A 19,748-nucleotide genomic window follows, 5' to 3' on the forward strand; every position below is an offset into this window, starting at 1 on the left:
AATGGACCTCTCTATGTGATGAATGAGGAGAAGAAGACGTACCCGATGGGAAAATCTACATCTGCCCCATGATCAGTCATGTGATAAAGGCCAAACTTGGCCAGCTTCACATTCCCCTACAAAGAAAAAATATATCTCAGAGTGACCGTATTACATCTTTTAATTGGAAAGCCTTTCAGTCACTAAAAGATAGACATACATAAAACAGCTCAATGTTACCTTGCAGTCCGTGAGCACATTGTGTGCGCTGAGGGCTCTGTGTACCATACCATGTTTGTTCATGAACTCCAGACCTTCAAGGACCTCATAGGCCACCTGCAGCACCTTCTCTGGGCTAACACAGATAGAAAATGACAGTGTGACAAACCAAGTGGTGACTGGGTCAGACAGAAGACATGATAAAGAATGTATCTACATTTTCAACACTTAAGTATTAGAAATTTAAATACCCTCGGCTAGTAGATGGTAAGATTAATGCATACTATTTCCCTGCCCATCATATACAATATCATTCAGGGCTGCAACTAACTATTATTTTTGTTATAGATACATTTGCTGATTATTTTCTAGATTAATCGTTTGGTCTATAAAATGTCAGAAAATAGTGAAAAATGTCCATCCCAGTTTCTCATAGTCCAAGGTGATGTCTTTAAATGTCTTGTTTTGTCAGTCCAAAAGCCAAAGATATTCAGTTTAACATGATATAAAACAGAGAAAGGCAGTATATATTATAACAGCTAATTTATATTATATTATATTATAAATAACAGCAATTTCTGCCATTTTTGCATGAAAAATTACTTTAACGATTAATCAATTATCAAAATAGTTGCCGATTATTTTTCTTTCGATCGACTAATCGATTAGTCGACTAATCGTTGCAGCTACAATATCATTTATCAACAGTACAAGAAATTAACAATAACTGCTCACCAGTGAAATTGAAATCTCACCTGGCTGTTTTCCCCTGTTTTTGGAAATCACTTAAATTGCTTTCAAAGTGTTCAGCAACAACAATCAGCCGTTCTGTAGAGCAAGAAGAAGAAGAAACCAAAATAAAGATATGCAACTGAGTTGCAAATATTTATTGATATGAATTTATAATATATAAGGATGCATTGATTCTACACTTGTAGAATAAAAAGTAAGGTGAAAACGCACGATTAAGATGTGTGTCATAGAAGAATGCATTGCATTTCTGCTGCAGGAACTTTCCCAGGAGACCAAGAACCTTTTGAGGAGCTCAGGAGCTAAACCAGTGTTTTTACCGGAGGAACCAGGACCTAATATTTAGTTCCTGCGTGATTGTTCCAGGTGGCAAAAAAAACCTAATCCTGGAGTAGTACCTAATGAAGGTTCAGGAACTTCAGCGGTGGAGTTGCAGGGCTCATTTATTGAAATGGTAACTTTACAGGCTGTAGTTTGTGATGTTGTTGTGTTGGACTACAATAAAATGCAGCCCCACATTATATTATTGTGTTCATGACTTGTAAATACAAAGCTTTATATAATCTAATAACAACAGACTCACATATAATTCTCAGCAAGCATTCATTCCAAACAGAACAACAGGATGAAACATGACTACTCTCACCAGCTTAGCAACTCAGTAAATACCCAGGTTCTATTTTGTTTGCCCAAATAAAATGCCAGGTATGTTTTGGATAAGCTCAGTGAGAGTACACATCAAGGGCAGAATATCAATAACTGAAAATGAAATAAAATTAAATGTAATAAAAAGGACGGGATAAACAATATGATTAGACCTCCTTGCAAAGGGCAAGACAGTGAGTCATACCGTGTTTCCCTCTGGAGATGTCCACATATTGGCAGAGTCTGGGGTGAGTGATGGTTTTGAGGATCTGGAAGCGTCCCAGGATTTTGATAGAGTTGGGGGTGAGAGGGAGGCCATTGCTCCCACAGACATCATGAGGGAGAGCTGAGGCAAAGAAGGTGAAGGCTCCCAGCTGGGCGTCTTTGAGAGGCCTCATCTTGGAGCACTGATAAAGGGAAAGAGCCTTCAATATATGAATAATATGTGACAATATATAAATGATAGGAACATTCTGACCATCACCATGGTATGGTAAATCATAGAGCTCCTTCAGCGACAGGCTGCTTCACCCAAAGTGTGTGAAGGAGCGCTATCGCAGGTCCTTCCTTCCTGCAGCTGTCAGACTCCACAACCAGCACTGCTCCCAGTAGACCACTTACACTTACACACAAAAAACTGACAATAACCTGATATTTTCAGGTGGACTTTCATTCATTCATTCATTCATTCTCACTGTGCAATATAATTTTCACTTGTGCAATTTTTTTAATAGTCTGTTTATTGTCAATACTGTATATACTGCTCCTATTTTTATACTTCCTTCTATTTAAATGGTTCATATTTTGTTACACTTTGTTAATCTCTTTTTTACTGTGTTAGCTGATGCATCTTGTTTTTGCACTATAGCCTTTGCTGCTGTACACTGAACATTTCCCCACTGCAGGACCAATAAAGTATCTTATCTTATTATCCTATCCTCATTTATGCCATCCTGTGTTAACCAGCTAGGGATTAAAAACATGAACAAAGCCACAGCTGAAGCTTGTACATGTGTTATGTTATGTTATGTTATGTTATGTTATGTTATGTTATTGTACATGTCTATATGTTAAAGCTGGTTGAGGCAAAGACCATCATTAGAGCAAGTGACAGGTTATAACACTATCATTGTAAGTGTTAGTGAGTAATAAATGTAAGTATTTACACCATGTAGTTGTACATTAACTTCAAAAACAAGAGGCACAGTGCACACACTAGAGATGCTGCAGTTAAACCTACTGTGTGTTTATATTTATACAGCTAGCTAAGTTATGAAATCACTAAATGAATGGTAACGTACATTATATATCCGATAAATGAGTCTACTCACGCTTAATGGAACAGCTTTACTGCCATGTCGACGGACTGAACTTGAAATGATTGATAATAATGTATGTGTGTGTTTAAATGAGCTCTTCCTGCCTCTGCGTTGTGATGGAACAGCTGAGAGAACGTGACCGGTGACGTTATTAGTGTGCGACAAAAAGCAGTGCACAGAAGACACGTTTCTACTAAACACAACAACAGTGAGGGAACTCAAATCAAACACAAGCAATTTAAAAACCTCAACAAAGTTGTTCTTAAATTATTATTTTTGGAAGAGGTGTCTCAATATAGTAATTACACACAGGCAATATCCGTTGCGTCCTTACATTTTGCGACAGGATCAGATCTATAGAACATCAGGGGACGCAAAAGCTACACATCTGCTTTTGTTTTTTATAATTGAGAAATTTACATCACAATATGGCATCATACAGAACAGTGTACGACTACAAGGGAACAGACGAGCCTGGAAATTGGCGTACAGTGCATAAGAGTGTGGATGAAGAGAGAGAAAAGAAAAAACACAAAAAATAAATAAATAAAAAAACAAAAAGTGAATGTGTGAATATTACTAATAGTGCTTTAGGAGTTCTCTGTGAGGTTAAGGTCCTCAACTAACATTGAAAGCTTCATAGACTAATTTTTCTTCATAATGTTTCAGAGATGAAAAGTAAAGACACAGCTCCTTATGAAAAACATAAACATTTGGTCTTGATTTCAGGAATCTATTTTTATGTATAAAAAACTTTCGAAGAATCAGAATCAGAATCAGAAAGGTGTTTATTGCCAGGTGTAAGAGGTATACACCAGGAATTTTCTTTGGCTTTGTTGGTGCAAGACAAACAGTATAATAACAAAAGAATAGATAAAAACGTTAGAATGATTATGGAATTGATTGCCAGGTTAATGTAAGGGATCTTTCACAATCGTACCAAATATAACATTTTCCTTTGTTAGATTAGAAAAATTTAGTGGACAACCAATAATGCAAATCACCCCAGACAGAAAGCATTAGCAAAAAATACATTCATAAAATAAATGTTCTGTAGTTTCAATGTGTTCATCACAGAACAAGCTCTATTGTGATCAAAACGGTTTCTTAAGAACTCAGCAGAGGGGTATATTATATATATTTCACTCCTTCACTTTTGGTGCAATAGGAAACTTGAAGACTCTCAGCATCTGTTTTAGAGAAACATCAGTTTCACATCTGCTTGTCGAGATCTAACTGTGGGGTCCTGAACCAGCCTCTCTACGGTTTAGCTGCCCCGCTGGCTGCCTGTGTGTTTCTGTCAGCTAGCTGATGAAACGTTAGCAGCACTAGCAGCTGTCAAGCCCCCACCTCCTCCTGAAACGTGCTGGGGTTGCTGCTCTGAGTCCATGTAAGTTTAATAAACCTCCTTGTTTCTATTCTACTCCTTTAACTCACTACTCGTAAACCGCCTGTAACGCCTAACCAGCCGTGTAGCAGGTTAGTAGTTTAACAGTGATGGCTACATGAAGGTTTAGCCTGCAGTCAGGTAGATTGTTCTCTTGTCCCAGTGTTGAAGACACCAGTTCAATGTGAGCTGAACCGGTTCATAATGGCTTACTGGTTGTACTGGCAATGTTAATTTATGATCAGCAATTCATTCTCCACAAACTGCACTGCAAAATATTATTTTTGTGATTAACACTAACTATCTCCCCTCAATATGAAATAAGATGATATGTTGTTGTGATTACTATGATATGCAAATGATTACATGCTTTAGTCTGTTTTATTTTCTAGTTATAACTTAGAAACTGGGCTGCAGACAACAATCGTTTTCATTATTATAGTATGTCACAATAAAACCAACAAAAAATATATTTATTTGGAGGTATAAAACAGAGCAAATTAAATGAATCCTCACATCTGGGGAGCAAATAGTAGTATACATGATTGTAAAAATATATATTTTTTAAAATACTGTAAGCTGCATGTTTGTAATATGTATATAATAAGTACCTTAATTATTATTGAAAAAATATCATCAATTAATTTGCTGTCCGTGATCCAATCCAGTCCTTCCAGCACTCTTCTAAATGTAATATGTTTGTGCAATCATCTAAACAAGTAAGACAATATGGAAATAGAAAATATCACAATGGGCACTTACCCTAAACATTTAATCAGTGTTTTTTTAAAAGGACTTATACATTAACAGATAATGAAGACAAGTGATAGATTAAGACAATGGAGTAGAAGGGCTGCCTGGTCTTTGTGGTAATCACATACAGTTGCTCTTTGGATCCTTCAGGTGTATTGGGCTCATTCAATCTCGTGAAGGGCTCATCGCATGGGCGGAATACGGTCTCAAAAAAGTACAAAATGCAAGTCTCCCTCAAAAATAATCCAAGGCACACTGTAGAGTTTGAACAAAATTAAAGAGCCTTTATTTTACATGGCAATTATTGTTTCAAATGACCAACGCGTTGCGACCAACATAGGTCTTCATCAGGGTTACTGTCAGCATTCAGCACTGCTGAATTAAGAATGAAGACAGTGTGCGTTGGATTATTTTTTAGGGAGACTTGCATTTTGTACTTTTTTGAGACCGTATTCCACCCATGCAATGAGCCCTTCACAAGATTGAATGAGCCCAATACAAGTGATAGATGCATTAGAGTCTTTTCTGCTTTGACATGTTCCCAGCTGTTTTGCTGTTTTCTTTGCAGACACAGACATTCATTTTTGGTTTATATTTTGTCTGTTATGAATCAGCCAATTAGACTGTTGTCAGGCTATTAAATAGGCGTTATCAGTGGCTATAAGCGCCATAGGTGTGGGTCAATAGGGGCCTACTACACCTAATAGTAGGTTTTATCATCTATTCACATGGTAGATCACCAACAGAAGGTATAAAAGAATGCAACGGCGACCTCTAGCGACTGTAGTGGACAAGTGGAACTCAGGAGCTGTAGTATAGACAGCGTGAAACTCCAAATGATAACAGTCAAATCGGGTGCAGCACCTTGTGTTATTTATTAACCAATTTCATGAAATATCATATGAATATAGCTTGTAATTACCAGCATGTTAGATTTGTAATCCAATTCATCTCTTCATTGTTAAACATTGAGGAGGGTCTCAATTATTACTGTGTTTGTTGTTGTTGTTGTTTTTTCACTCAGTTATGTGTACATTTATTTCTGCATGGGCAAATATGAGATAGAAGATCACGTGTCTCCTGAAAAGCACTGACTAGGCTACATCTGGTGCTGAACAATACACACCTCATAGTTTCTATTAAGTTAAAATGTGTAGGTCCTTCTAATGCCTTCAGGTGGTGCTGGCATACTGCTCTCTCTTTTCATTCGTAATGGTCTGGTGGGCAGACAGGTGGACGGTATATTAGTTTTACTGTGGGAATGAAGCATGCAAAGAAGAAACATTTGTGTCCTGGTGGGTCTGTTCACCACCACCATACCAGAGAAAGCTGATGGTTAAAAAGTAACAGATTTACAGATGTGATTCAAACCACCTGTGTAGTCCATGCAGTATTAACCTTGACATTTTAATTTGAAAATGGACGTAGACATAAAATGTTAGCATGGACTGTATGACTAAGCATACCAGTCAGTAATGCCTATTTTTAGGTGACTGATAAGGCAGATGCCTTCTCCGGTTGAGCACCAGCTGCCCCCACAGTTAACCTGCTAAATTTATACAGCTGCAAATCTGTAGATGATTCAAAGACATTTTGATTTCCATACAGTGAAGACAGGTAAATTATGCTGCTGAAAGCCCACGTCACTTTAACATTGTTAACACATTTGGCTATTTCCACTTGAAATCCACAGCTTAAATTGCCCCTTCATGTCTTTATGCTGCAGACCGTACCTCGGCCCCAGGACCCATTTCCAGGGGTTATCCAAATGAGATCAGCCTTTCTGTGGCTCTTGTCATTACTCCACCACTGGTCCTGTTTAAATCAATTCAGTTTCTCAAAAAGCAATGCTTTGATCCTTGATTTTATCAACTCCAGCTCTTTTGTGTTTCTAATTTCCTCATCCCCCAACATTTTGTTTTCATCTCGGGCCAGCTGTTGTTTTCCAGCGCCTCCCTGTAATATGTGTAAGAAGTTTTTCTTCTCCATGCCTCAGCCTTGTAAAAATCCTTCTTTTCCCTCTTTCTTCAACGAGTAATTTGCCGAGCTCGACATGATAAAGGAACATTACCCTCAAACCCAATCCGGTGTCTGTCCAGTTGTGTTGTTGTTGCTGATCCCTTTTGAACTTAACCTCCAAAAGTGAATGCATATGATGTTGATGCTAAGAATCTGAATGTCACTTCTTACTCGTCACTTCTTACCACTTGTTACAATGAAAGAATTCATCAAAGAATTTGGCTTGTCCAAGTTGACTTGAAACAAGGCCGTTATGAGGTTTTCATACACGGAAATGTTGCAGCAAAGTTCAAATTGAATGTGTTTGGAATCAAGATTTTCTGATTTATTGTCTCATTTTAATGGAAAGCAGCGCATGCTCTTCTGATTACCTCTCAGCGGGCCTTGTGGACAGAGGTCAGATTTTTGTCACCAGCCAAAATATATCAGTCATGAAAATCCCATTAGCACATGGTTTATACCTGCTGGGGCCACACATGGAAAACGTCAGATTATGATTGTTGTCAGACATTTTGCAAAATGACATGTTACACAAAATAGGAAATCTCTGTACAATGTAATGCAGTCCTATAACACAGCCCTGCAACATATGTACCACCTTTGCGGAAATAAATAAAGTGTTTTTGTTGAGACTGTCAGAGAGGAGTTGATTTAACTCAGTGGTCATTTTAGAGGCTGTAGTTTGTGGTGGCGTTGTACTGGAATGCAAACCTTGTAACTCCAACGATGTATCTTTGTAGATGTTCAGCATAGTACTTTAAAATACCATCTCTTTTTACAATGCTAGTGTCACTTGAGTAAACTTGAAATAACATGGAATAGGGCAACTTCTCACACTATGTGTGAGCTTCTTTATGGATGAACCCGGGCCTCCATTTAAAACAAAAGGAAACACTCCATCTGTTAAACTCAGAAAGATATTGCAGAATTGGCCCCATAGAGATTGTATTTCATGTAGGGCTGTCGAAGTTAACACGATAATAACGCGCTATCACAATTATTTTTTTTAAGCAACTTGAAATTTTTAGTTTGTAGCGGGCTCAGTTTTAAAGAGAGAGAGTGAAGACACTGGCATCATATGAAACTAGAAAAGGAGGAGGCTAAATAATGCTCCAAACTTGTGCTAAATTTTGGCGAGGAAAAACTGGCATGGCCATTTTCAAAGGGGTCCGTTGACCTCTGACCTCAAGATATGTGAATGAAAATGGGTTCTATGGGTACCCACGAGTCTCCCCTTTACAGACATGCCCACTTTATGATAATCACATGCAGTTTTGAGGCAAGTCATAGTCAAGTCAGCACACTGACAGCTGTTGTTGCCTGTTGGGCTGCAGTTTGCCATGTTATGATTTGAGCATATTTTTTAACTAAATGCAGTACCTGTGAGGGTTTCTAGACTATATCTGTCATTGTTTTGTGTCCTTAATTGATTTCCAATAATAAATATATACATACATTTGCATGAAGCAAGCATATTTTCCCACTCCCATGTTGATAAGAGTATTAAATACTTGACAAATCTCCCTTTAAGCTACATTTGAACAGATACAAAATGTGCGATTAATTGCGATTTAAATATTTTAAACAATTGACAGCCCTAATTTCATGATGTTGGAATGTAATCTGTTCAATATATTTATACTCTAATATCTTTTTTTAGTGTTGAGATTTGCTGATTGTCTTTTCTTTGTCTGTTAGGTTTTTAGCTCGCTCCTTGTTCAAGATGTCAAGTCACAATCCTTTGTTGAGGCTGGAGCAGCGAGCGGCCGAGGCGGACCAGATCATCGAGTACCTCAAACAACAAGTCCTGCTGCTGAAGGAGAAAGCCAGTAAGAGACAAACGCACACAACCAGACACGTTCTGGCAGCTGATTATGGGCCATTTCATTATGACTTATTATGTCTTACAAAAAGTATATTTATGTTCATACTGTAGTACACTTTTATGAATTATGACGTTGCGTTTCTGAATTCATCTAGACTTTTTGTGCAGAAAGTCCCGCGTTCAGCTGTAGTACATAATGAATTTCTGTATTGGCTGTAGGAGTGACATAATGTTGAGCCGAAGAACTGCTTACGTTCCTCATTATTTAAAGACAGCAATAGTTTTATGAAACCTGAGGCCCCAGTTGAGGGAAAGTACATTTAAATTTACAAGAATTGTCATTCTGAAGATAATTTCCCATGGTATCTTTAAGTTTGACTCATAAAAAAGGGGGCCAAATATATCTCATACATTTAAATGAAATTCACATTGCCTTGAAATAAATTCATTTATAACTAAACGTTGTATACATGTCATCAGGTAGGGCTCGGTCTTATTTTAACAAAATGTAATAAGTGAGCAGAAGTTTCTATTTCTGTTGCAGTTGTGTAAATGATAAAGCTTCACTTTGAATAATCTCAATGATCTCGTATAATAACATACTTCAAAATGTATCACCTAGGAGAAATATGAATTATTCCAAAAGGGTAACGAGAGAGAGTGTTTTACTGTAATTTAAGACTCCTTGGGACTCCAGAAACGGGATTAATGGACAATTTCATGGCCTCTTTAACCCCAATAGAGACTCAAAATAGATTTTAATGGTCATTATGTTTTAGTCGATATTATATTTGTACTAGTTCAGCAGTTTTTAAAATATCCTGTGGGATAGTGAAATTTCATTCCAGTGCTGAGAGCTAACAAGAATTTGCCTCGCTGCAGTCGTCCAGGCCAGCGTCAGAGAAGAGAAGAAGCTGATGGTAGAGAACGCCAAACTGAAGAATGACATCGAGGAACTGAAAAAACAGCTGCTGGAAAAAGAGAAGAAGAGGGGAGGTATGTCGAGTTTGGTTTCCCAGCGAAAAACCTCCATCCCAGTTCAAATGTTTGTTTGTCTTTAATTGTTCTCCTTTATATCTATTTATGTGACATTAGGCACATTTGATGTAAGTTGTTGCTCATTATAGCATTGTTTGGTTTACTATCAATGATAACATCTCATGCATTCTCGCCTCAGCCAATTATAACCACCACATCTTTTTTTTTTTTCTTTTATTATAAGCAGCCATAGTGCTTCAAGAATCCCCATTATAGTGATGGGGACAGCATGTCTGTCAGCTGTGTACGTCTGACATACGTTGACATTCAAACGGCTCAGATCATTAACGCTCATTTAATGTTTTCCAGAAAGACGGGGCTGGAAGAAATAAGCAATTTAACCTTATTCAAAAGGGACCAATATGTTAGTGTTGGAACGTAGAAGGAATGCGTTCCAATACACTCGAGACTGTGTTTCTAATTGTGATGTTTATTTTTTGGGGGATTTCTTTTAAATGGCTTTAAGGTGGCATTAAATGGCTTAATCAGAACGTGGACGAATAGGCTATGAACCTTTTTCAAAGGAATTCCAGTCGGCTTTGCTGATTTGTTATTGAGATGAGAAAAACAAACTATTGAATATAATAGTGCCTTGAGGAAAAAATTATTTCTGCAGCCAAGGAATAAAAACTGACAACTGAAGTTCAAGTGACAAATTTGCTTCAACACCATTTTAAAGTTGAAGACGAGCATTGTTAAAACCAACAGAACTTCAAGTTGCAATAATTTTGGGGTCCACTTTGGTTGTCATATTATCACCTCATCAAGTTGTTATAGCAAACAGGTTGGCAAAGAGTGTCTATTTACACATTCAGCATGTGTTTCTGGCCTTGTGACAAATTTAAGTCCAATATTCGCTCTCCTTTAAGCTCTGCTTTCACCAACTCCTGATTTAAAGGTGCTGTTGATAACATTCAGCCACTAGATGTCACTTTCTCCCTCCCTTGTTCCATTGCATTCACTTCACAACAAGTCGTTGCCAGGTACTTACCGTCAGTCTCAGCCATTTATTACCCAGAGATACCATGTGAAACCAACTTCGTTTTACTATTGGCTCACAAGCCTTGTTAGAAGTGGGAACCAAACGTCGGATATCTTCCTCAGACATAAACAAAACATTCATCATTTTGGACGCGCCAAAAATTTTTATGATTAATTCACAATCATAATATTTTTTTTCAGGAAAAGCCATACTTTTATTCGGCACCTTTCTAAAAGCTCTGTGGATGTATTATTTTAAAAAAAATATTCGTCAACATAAAAATGTTATCAATAGGACCTTTTAAATATCCGTCTCATTAGCTACTAAATGCTTCATTGTGTTTACCAGCTAGTCACTAGGTCAGGGTCAGAAAACCAAAACTGTGAGCTGTAGGAGGCAAAAACTAAACCTCAGTAGCCCTGAGGGGGACTGGTGGGTGATGACTCTCTGTGGGTTTGTCACTACTAGCAATCCCTTTCTCATTAAACAGTCATTTAATTCATTTTTTATATAACACTAGCTTTAATTTAAAATTCTAGTCGGGATTTCAATGTTTCCAAAGATACATGAATAAAACAATGTACAAGACATCAATAATAACTTCATTTGATATAATACTGCAACCATATAACCTCACTGTAAATACATTACAGTATGTGATATTGTCTGTAAAAAGTTAGTTCTCAATGTGAAAACCTTTAAGAGCAAACTTAAGGGGAATGTCAAGAGTTTAAGAGGTTGTTGCCCGTAATTCCAAGGTAAACCGGAAAGGTCCTGATCTCAGGTCCTAACATAGAATTAAGGTAATTAAAAGCATTATGGCGACGGCGGTGTGCCTGCAGACCGATGTTTGTCAGACACAGGCACTGGATTTTGTAGGAATTCAAACATCAGGCGCCTTAAATGAGGGGTTATTTTTTTCCTGGAGAGTTATTGCAGGACATTGTTCCCTGCTTTATGGCTCCATTTTCTTGTTTCCATCAACTTGGACACTGTGTCATTTTCCCATCTAAACTGTTTGCATCAGGAGAACAGTCCTCCCACTGGGTGTGTAAATAAAGCTCCCTCTGTATCATTTCATCGTGCTGTGTTGATGCAACCGACTGTGCGTGAAAAGAGGCAACTACGAAGTAGTTGTACCTTGTGTATTTGTAATGTAAATGATCTCTTTCACCTCAGCACTGCTGTGCTCACGTCTTTTCATACTTTCACACAACATTTTGGAAACTATGTGCAGAGAATATCAGTCGCCAGAGATACTTAAGAAAAACTCTTTCAGGTAGTAACTATGATCGTCTATTTAATCATGTATTTCTACTGACCTTTTGCCTGTGTCCCTCCTGTAGTGTTGGCAGTGGCCATGCCATCGGGTGACAACGGTGTCCAGTGCGCTTCGAAGCCCACCCCTCCCAAACCGTCTGGACCAGCACCCTCTGCCTCGCCTGCTGCTGCTGTCCAGAGCTCCCCTCCCAAAGACGAGAGTAAAAAGAAGAGGCCGGAGAAGAAAGGTAACAGCTGGAGAGAAAAAAAAACAAAAGATGGCACATTGCAGGGTTTTTATTTAGAATCCTTTTGAAGTTTTCACATCCAATAAAATTAAATTAAATCTCTCTAGATGTGTCACATAGCAACATTTGTGTCATGTATTTCATTTTCAGCTTGTTAGCAGGAAGGACCATATTAAAGCCATAAAAGTGTCCTCTCACCACTGCAGGATATATTCCGTCTTCAGCAACATTATTATTACTTTTTGGAACTTAAAGGCACAATGAGCAGGATTTTCCTTAAAAACAATGTAAAGACTCATGCAAAAAGAATCCCTTAATCATCACATATGGCCCACTAGAAGTACTGCATGTGGCAGTGTCTACAGAGACCCTGTTCTCTGCCTGTTTTTTTCTTATTTTGCTGTGTTTGGGACGTTTCTGGGCGTCAACCATGGATGTATTAAGACAACTGGATACTGGACCCCAAGATGGCGCCTGTTCATTCTAATGAGAATTGCTCAACTGGCGCATACGCCAAAAAAAGTCTTCTAGCTTCCGGGTTTACTTCCAGGGTATGCGGCCCACTGAATATGCACAGTCGTGTTTGTACTGCTGGCCCCGCCCGCGACCTCCCACTCGGCCCATAGACTTTACATTGTGAGATTTTAAAATCGAAAGTTTTACAAATATATAAAACCTCCATGGATCAAAATTTCATAATAGAAAGAGTCATAATCAACCAGTTTGAGGTGTCCTGTCGACAGTTTTGCAGACGTCTCTGGTGGTCTGGGGAAAATGCTTTTTGGGCCACTGGGGGATTTTTCGCTGCAATACCGCAAGTGGCCAGTGGGAAAATTGGTAGCAAGGCTTAGCAGCGGCACTGTATCCAGGTCTTATTATACATCCATGGCATCAACTTCTATAAAAACGTAGCGACCCAGTGCTAGATCGTAAGCAAGCATCCAAGAGGAAGCTACAAAAATAGCCGACACAGTGGCAAACAAACACAAATATAGCGAGAGCGAAACGGCAAGCAGACAAAGCCCGTTCCATAATGAGAGTGAATCTGGGGTTGGCTTTCACCCGCTGGCGAACGCCCTAACCCTAAATGCTGTCAGAGGGCGTGCACTTCTGGTGTTGTTGAGCCAACTTTGAATGTTGTGTTTACAAACTACAAGCAACGAATCCTACTCATTGTGCATTTAAGGTTTCGTTTAAGATCCTTTTTTCCATCGACAGTTGCATCTGTCAACAGGACAGATGTAGCACTCTGTTCTTGACCTTCTCCAAACATGTTTTTCCAATTGACTTTCAGGTGATAACGGATTTAAGGCAGCGATATCGGCCTCTTCGTTTGTTGTGGAGTTTTATGATTAATAAGCTACGTCTACATTGAGGCGTCCTTGTCTAATGTCACCAGTACTTTAATCTAATTTGAGAATGATTTAATGCTAATGTTTTTTGGATGTGCGTCATTCTAGGACCCAATCATAAAACCAAAGTATGTTTTATAACTATGTGTCAAATATAATGGCTTTAAACTGTTTTACATTTACGATCATTTTAGAAAATACAAAACAAGAAAATCCCTGCCACAGAATTTGAATTAATTTGCAGTAAATCACTCAAATCTTTAGTTCATTTTTAGCAGTAACCTGTCTGGAACGACTAGAAGAGCTGTCACTTATAGACAGGGAATAATTAGCACTGGATGGAGTTATAATTTAGAAAGAGAAAGAAACAAGATTTAAGACACCGACAAACTGATTGCTGTGTCTGGTATTTCTTACATCCAGATGTTAGGGAGCTGTTAATGAGTTACTTCTTCCTCTTTATAAGGTGTTGCACATATTAACTTATTTTTTACTTCAGGCATTGATGTAAGTGTTTTCTCACCTCATCCAAACAGTCATCACTTGTTAGTCTACAGACCCGTGCGTAACCTTAGCGTAGTCGGTGCTGTCATCACAGCAGAACTTTGATTACACAGGGGAGAAATGTCGAATATCAAAGGCAGGGGTTGGAATTCGTATTCGTCAGAGGCTGGTGTTGACTCAGAGGGATGATTAAAGACTGTGTGATCATATGATCAGTGCAACCCACTGGAATGAACGTGTAAGCAGGCCAGGCAAGTGAAAGGTACTTTGTCTCTCGGGAGGAAGCATCTGCTATACTGCTATGTCACTGGATCACGTAGCACTCGCCTAAAAGTGGGCATTGGTATTGTCATTTAGTCAAGGTACAGCATGTGCCCCCATTTCTGGGAAGAGGTGAAAAAGTGCAACCCTGAGGCCCGTCATCGGTGGGTTTGTTGTCATTTATGGGAGGAAATGAAATCAGATTCCAGACAGATGCCCAGTATTGTTTCAACTATTATTTGTTTTTAATAATTTCCCTTGGAACGACACCAGTTGGCTGAAATACTCTCAGTGCTTTTAAACAAGCATTTCCCATAATATCGTGCACATTTAGAAATAATAGCATGAAAACTCTCACAGATGCCTCTCATCATGCAGCAGACCCTCCCTTAACGCATGATGGATAGCTACTGTCTGACTTGCTGTGCACCCAACTAAACTGTTCTACCAAACTTTCATTGAAGTGGCACAAATTACTTGCAAAAAAAACAAAACTAAATGATTTAAAATTGAAATGTGAAGTTTGTAGTATAACAGTCTTTTCTTGGATGCCAGGAGGGGAGAAAGCAGAGAAGAAGCAGGCAGCCCCCAGCCAAGAAGATGCCAAGGTAGACGTGTCTCGTCTGGACCTGCGTGTTGGACGTATCATCACGGCTGAGAAGCACCCGGACGCCGACAGTCTGTATGTGGAGCAGGTCGATGTGGGGGAGGCCTCTCCGAGGACAGTGGTCAGCGGGCTGGTCAAGCACATACCTCTGGACCAGGTACAGTACACACTCAGGTGCTATAGCTAAAACAATACAAAAGCCCTAGTAAACTGGCAACTGAGAGCAATTTGCAGAGTGGGATTAAGACATTTCTGCGATATCATATGATGTTACGATGTAGTGTAATTAACCGAGGTTGGGTCAGGGAACTTTGTCATATGATGAATTGGCCACCTCACATGAATCCAGCTTATGTGTAGAGATTCACACACATTCTTGATTGTCTCATCAGGCTCCAGGTTGCAAAATCAACATCTGCCGACCTACAGTATACAGTTTATGAATCCCTGCAGAGACTCTAAGTGAGAGTTGATTTCGCTAGACACACAAGCAGTGCTGTATATACAGTACGTATGTATACATGAATGGCTCACTAAGGTCATAATAAGGATTTATTTGTCCATTTAAAGGGACTTCTTAGTTAAACTCTGTGCTGACGGTTCTGCTTAGAAACTCAACATCTCATGTCGGTGATTCAGGATCTCCAGCCTCTCTCCATGTTGCTGTTTATTTTGCTTTCACATTTATGATTTGCTCCTGGAGCAAACTAATTTGCGCACTTAGTTACTTTTATGGTCGTCACTATTTCTGATTTTGTCTATTCATATTTCTAGACCAGGCAGCCTTTGTGCATTACACTTCTGAATTATACTGTATGTAGACGGTGTATATCACTTAAATGGAACCATATGCGCTCTGAAATCATGTGTAACAAACCCTCTCCGACTTTGTCAACATTATATATTATACCTTGGGACAACTACTTGGATGTGGAGCCGTTTTTTCCATGCACACAGAAAATGATTAGATATTAGCTTCTTAAAACAGTTGCAGCAGTGACATTTTGTGGCTCAGTTTTAAGTGCTCTCTGACTGCAGTTGGAAAGGCCAAACTACTGCTGCCATCTGCATCAGTCCATTATTCACAGTCTAAAATCAAGTTATTACTTTACTTTCTTGTTAACTGTCTTATTTGTATGAGCCATTTTGTGTTTCTGTTAAGCAAGCAGTAGGGGAATATCTGAGGAGATGCATTATGGGTTTTATGGCAGTCCTCTGTTATACTAGGATACATTGCTCAAGTCAAACAGTTTGTTTTGTAAATACAGAATGTTCACATACTATCCCGGACTTGAGATGATTACAAATGAAAAGTACTTCCAAAACCCTGTCAACGCAACAAGCAATTTCCTAGAGGATGTCCCTCAGATAAAAAGTAATGATTATTTATTATTTAGATCTGGTAAACATTATCTCATTGAATGGTGGGTTTCTCTTTTTCTCAGCTTATGACAGAAAGTGCCTTCTGGACTTATTTTAAATATTGGTAAGCCGCAGAGGTCTCCAGGCTTCAGTTTAAAGATTTCCTGTTTGCTTTTCCTCTTTTGATTTATGAAATGAAGCAAACAAACCATAAACCTCGGGACAAAGTCATTTTAAATTAAGAGATTGTCATTATTGTTTAAATTGGATTATGAAATTGTCTGGCAGACCACATCAGTTGAAGGTGTTTTTTTAAGTAAATTGTGTATTATTTGTTTTTCTTCTCTGAATTCTCTATATCGTCCAAGACATATGGGCTGTAAAAACATGTTTAATCTTCTGTCCCCCGTGCAGATGCAGAACCGCATGGCGGTCCTGATGTGTAACCTGAAGCCAGCCAAGATGAGAGGAGTGGTGTCCCAGGCTATGGTCATGTGTGCCAGCTCACCAGACAAGATCGAAATTCTCGATCCTCCGGGTGGAGCAGCACCAGGGGACAGAGTTACCTTCCAGGGCTTCCCAGGTACCATCATCACTGTACCCTCAAAAACACATTATGCTTCCCCCGCCGCTGAGTCGATAATTGTCATGGATTTAAGCCCACTGAAAGAATTTCCCAGCCTAGTTTCCACAAAATGCCTCTGACTTTAGGAAATGGCAGGGAGTCGTTTAACCTTCTCACTGCCAGAAACAACAGCAATCATGATGTGTTCACAGACCCCACTGAAAGCTCTCACTGAAGGACTCCTCAGCTCTGTTTGGTGGTGGCTAAATGGCCTGTGACTGCTGATTTGACAGACTAATCAGCGCTCATTGCTAATCAAGTCGGAAAGATAAGTGTCCTACAGTAACTGTCTTGTTAAGTTCAACTAATGTAAATGAATTTGGAAGAAAAAAAAAGTGAACCCTATTCCCTATTAATTTACACATCAACTAGACCGTACAGGAGACTAGGTCCTTCCTGTGAAGTATTGTAAACACAACCTCTAATGAATGACGCCTAAAATCAAAGACCGCCACCAACAGGCCTGTGTGGTTGTGATACAAGTCTCTATAGTAGGGCTGCACCTAGCGATTATTTTCATTGTTGATTAATATGTTGATTATTTTCTTGTTTTTTGGTCTATAGAATGTCAGAAAATGGTTAAAAATGTGGATCAGTGTTTTCCAAAGCCCAAGATGATGTCCTCAGATGTCTGGTTTTGTCCACAACTCAAAGATATTCAGTTTACTGTCATAGAGGAGTAAAGAAACCAGAAAATATTCACATTTAAGAAGCTGGAATCAGAGAATTTTGACTTTTTTTTCTTAAAAAATTAATCAAAAACCAATTAGTCGATTTTCAAAATATTCAGCGATTAATGTAATAGTTGACAACTAATCAATTTATCGTTGCAGCTCTACGCTCTGGTTCTTAAACTCACATTTATAATGGAAGTTAGCAAAGCTGAATACTGATGGTGAGCAGAGGATCGGTCTTGTTATTCTCGTATTCTTTTGAGAACAATAACCCAAAATGGGAGTTTCCCTGTGAAAAACAATGAAGAGGAGGATATGATGAAGGTGGATCTGTGGTCCAACTAAGTACCCGCAGCCCAGCTGCATCCGCCGGGGCTTTCATCCCTGCAGTACACATGTCCCAGCCGCTCTAAAAGCTGTTTGATTCACAAGGGATCTCTTTGGCCGGAATCATTTTTATGGATACTACATTAAAAAGTCCTATTCAAACCATCCTCTGAAAACATGGTTCACCATAGTTCACCATGGTTCACCATGGTTCACAGAAGGAGTGGAGGATTTCAGGAAGACAGAAAAATATAGGTGAAAGTTTTTTTCCCTCTTTTGTCCCGCCACAGCGCCATAGTACAGATTCAATTACAGCTAATCCACCGCTTGTGTGAATACATGGTTGTAATTGCCCACATTTCCCCAACTAATGGGGCCCAGTACTTCTGCTTGAACTTAAGAATGTGCTCCAGTTGCTCATCAAAACCTCTTTCACGCTTCTGATCAAAACTGATTGTTGCCACTCTTGGGTTGTAAAGCGGCACAAATGGCAGCGTTGGGGGAAATGAAACACATTTGTGTCCTCGTGCTCCGAGATGAATGTGTAGAGAGGGAAAAAGTTGACACCAGACAGAAGCCAGCCAGTACCGGCTGTGATTTTTCACAAATGTCGGGGCGACATCAAAAACAAAGGCCTGGTAAGAGTGAGAACGGCGCTTAATTGTTTTCCCTGGATGCATGTTTTGATTCTGGGAAGTTCGGTTTAGATGTTTTGAATTATGGCTGAGAACAAATGGCAGATTTCAAAAGGCTTACGCTCTAATAGAACATGATAGAGAGTCAAACTATTCACGTGGGAAGAATAGAATTAGAATTGGCTTGATAAATCATGGTCATTTGCTCACAATTTGTATTGGCTTTCAGCTTGTAACACAGATCATATCAGTGTATGGCGACTATGAAAAATCCATTAAGCAAAGTGAAAAGTCATCTATCACTGTGTTTCAGCAGGAATATATTAAAACAGCGTTTCAGGAGGTTGTGCAAGGACATAAAACATCAGTCCTGGATCCATAAATCCTGCATGTGTGATGGATGAGCAGAGAGCAGAGGAGTTTTCTAATGCATCAATCTGACTTCTTGATCGCAGGTGAGCCGGACAAAGAGCTGAACCCCAAGAAGAAGGTGTGGGAGCAGGTTCAGCCCGACTTACGCACGGACGGCCAGTGTGTTGCAACCTACAAGGGAGCTGCCTTTGAAGTCGCCGGAAAGGGAGTGTGCAAAGCCCAAACCATGAGCAACAGTGGAATCAAATGAAATAACAGAGCTGCTTGAAATAGCTCCGTGTTTACTTGGCAATCGTCTGCAGCGATGGCGATGATGTTGTCGAGAAACGGGAGGCTGATGAATGGAAATAAATGCTTTGAAGATGTTCAATAAAGGGATTTGAAAATTATAGAATCTGTCCTACGACAATCTGTTTTTTTTTTACCGCTAAAATAAACACAGACATGGTCTATAAATTGAAGTTTCTGCTTCAATTCACCAACTCCGTCTTCTCTCCGGAGTCACATTAGCTTGATTGTGCTTTGATTTTGAGGCTGTAACTCTAAAAGACATACAGTGCTGGACTTGAGCGAGCATCACTGGTTTCCACTTCATCTAGTCCTGG

The 19,748-nt window shown here is 39.1% G+C and overlaps 2 protein-coding genes across 5 annotated transcripts in view; one reads left to right on the forward strand and one right to left on the reverse strand.

The window, feature by feature from the left end:
• Positions 1-3,070, reverse strand: part of tbck (TBC1 domain containing kinase) — a 57,356-nt gene extending 54,286 nt beyond the window's left edge. Inside the window, exons 1-6 of one of the 3 annotated variants that reach the window (XM_074629289.1) lie at positions 2,925-3,018; positions 2,078-2,215; positions 1,799-2,000; positions 954-1,026; positions 220-334; positions 43-116 (exon numbers count right to left, since the gene is read on the reverse strand). In XM_074629289.1, the coding sequence (XP_074485390.1) occupies positions 43-116; positions 220-334; positions 954-1,026; positions 1,799-2,000; positions 2,078-2,095 (482 nt within the window). In that variant the 5' untranslated portion in view covers positions 2,096-2,215; positions 2,925-3,018. Of the gene's footprint in view, positions 1-42; positions 117-219; positions 335-953; positions 1,027-1,798; positions 2,001-2,071; positions 2,216-2,924 lie in introns of those variants that run through there. The other 2 variants (XM_074629290.1, XM_074629288.1) reach the window with 2 other exon arrangements.
• aimp1a (aminoacyl tRNA synthetase complex interacting multifunctional protein 1a) overlaps positions 1-19,537 on the forward strand; it is a 111,610-nt gene extending 92,073 nt beyond the window's left edge. The window contains exons 1-7 of one of the 2 annotated variants that reach the window (XM_074629292.1): positions 4,150-4,302; positions 8,770-8,900; positions 9,779-9,892; positions 12,263-12,424; positions 15,097-15,305; positions 16,925-17,093; positions 19,227-19,537. In XM_074629292.1, the coding sequence (XP_074485393.1) occupies positions 4,301-4,302; positions 8,770-8,900; positions 9,779-9,892; positions 12,263-12,424; positions 15,097-15,305; positions 16,925-17,093; positions 19,227-19,393 (954 nt within the window). In that variant the 5' untranslated portion in view covers positions 4,150-4,300 and the 3' untranslated portion in view covers positions 19,394-19,537. Of the gene's footprint in view, positions 1-4,149; positions 4,303-8,769; positions 8,901-9,778; positions 9,893-12,262; positions 12,425-15,096; positions 15,306-16,924; positions 17,094-19,226 lie in introns of those variants that run through there. The other variant, XM_074629294.1, reaches the window with a different exon arrangement.
• Positions 19,538-19,748: the final 211 nt, after the last annotated feature.

This window comes from Sebastes fasciatus, chromosome 3 (genome assembly GCF_043250625.1).
Source record: "Sebastes fasciatus isolate fSebFas1 chromosome 3, fSebFas1.pri, whole genome shotgun sequence".
Lineage (NCBI taxonomy): Eukaryota > Metazoa > Chordata > Actinopteri > Perciformes > Sebastidae > Sebastes > Sebastes fasciatus.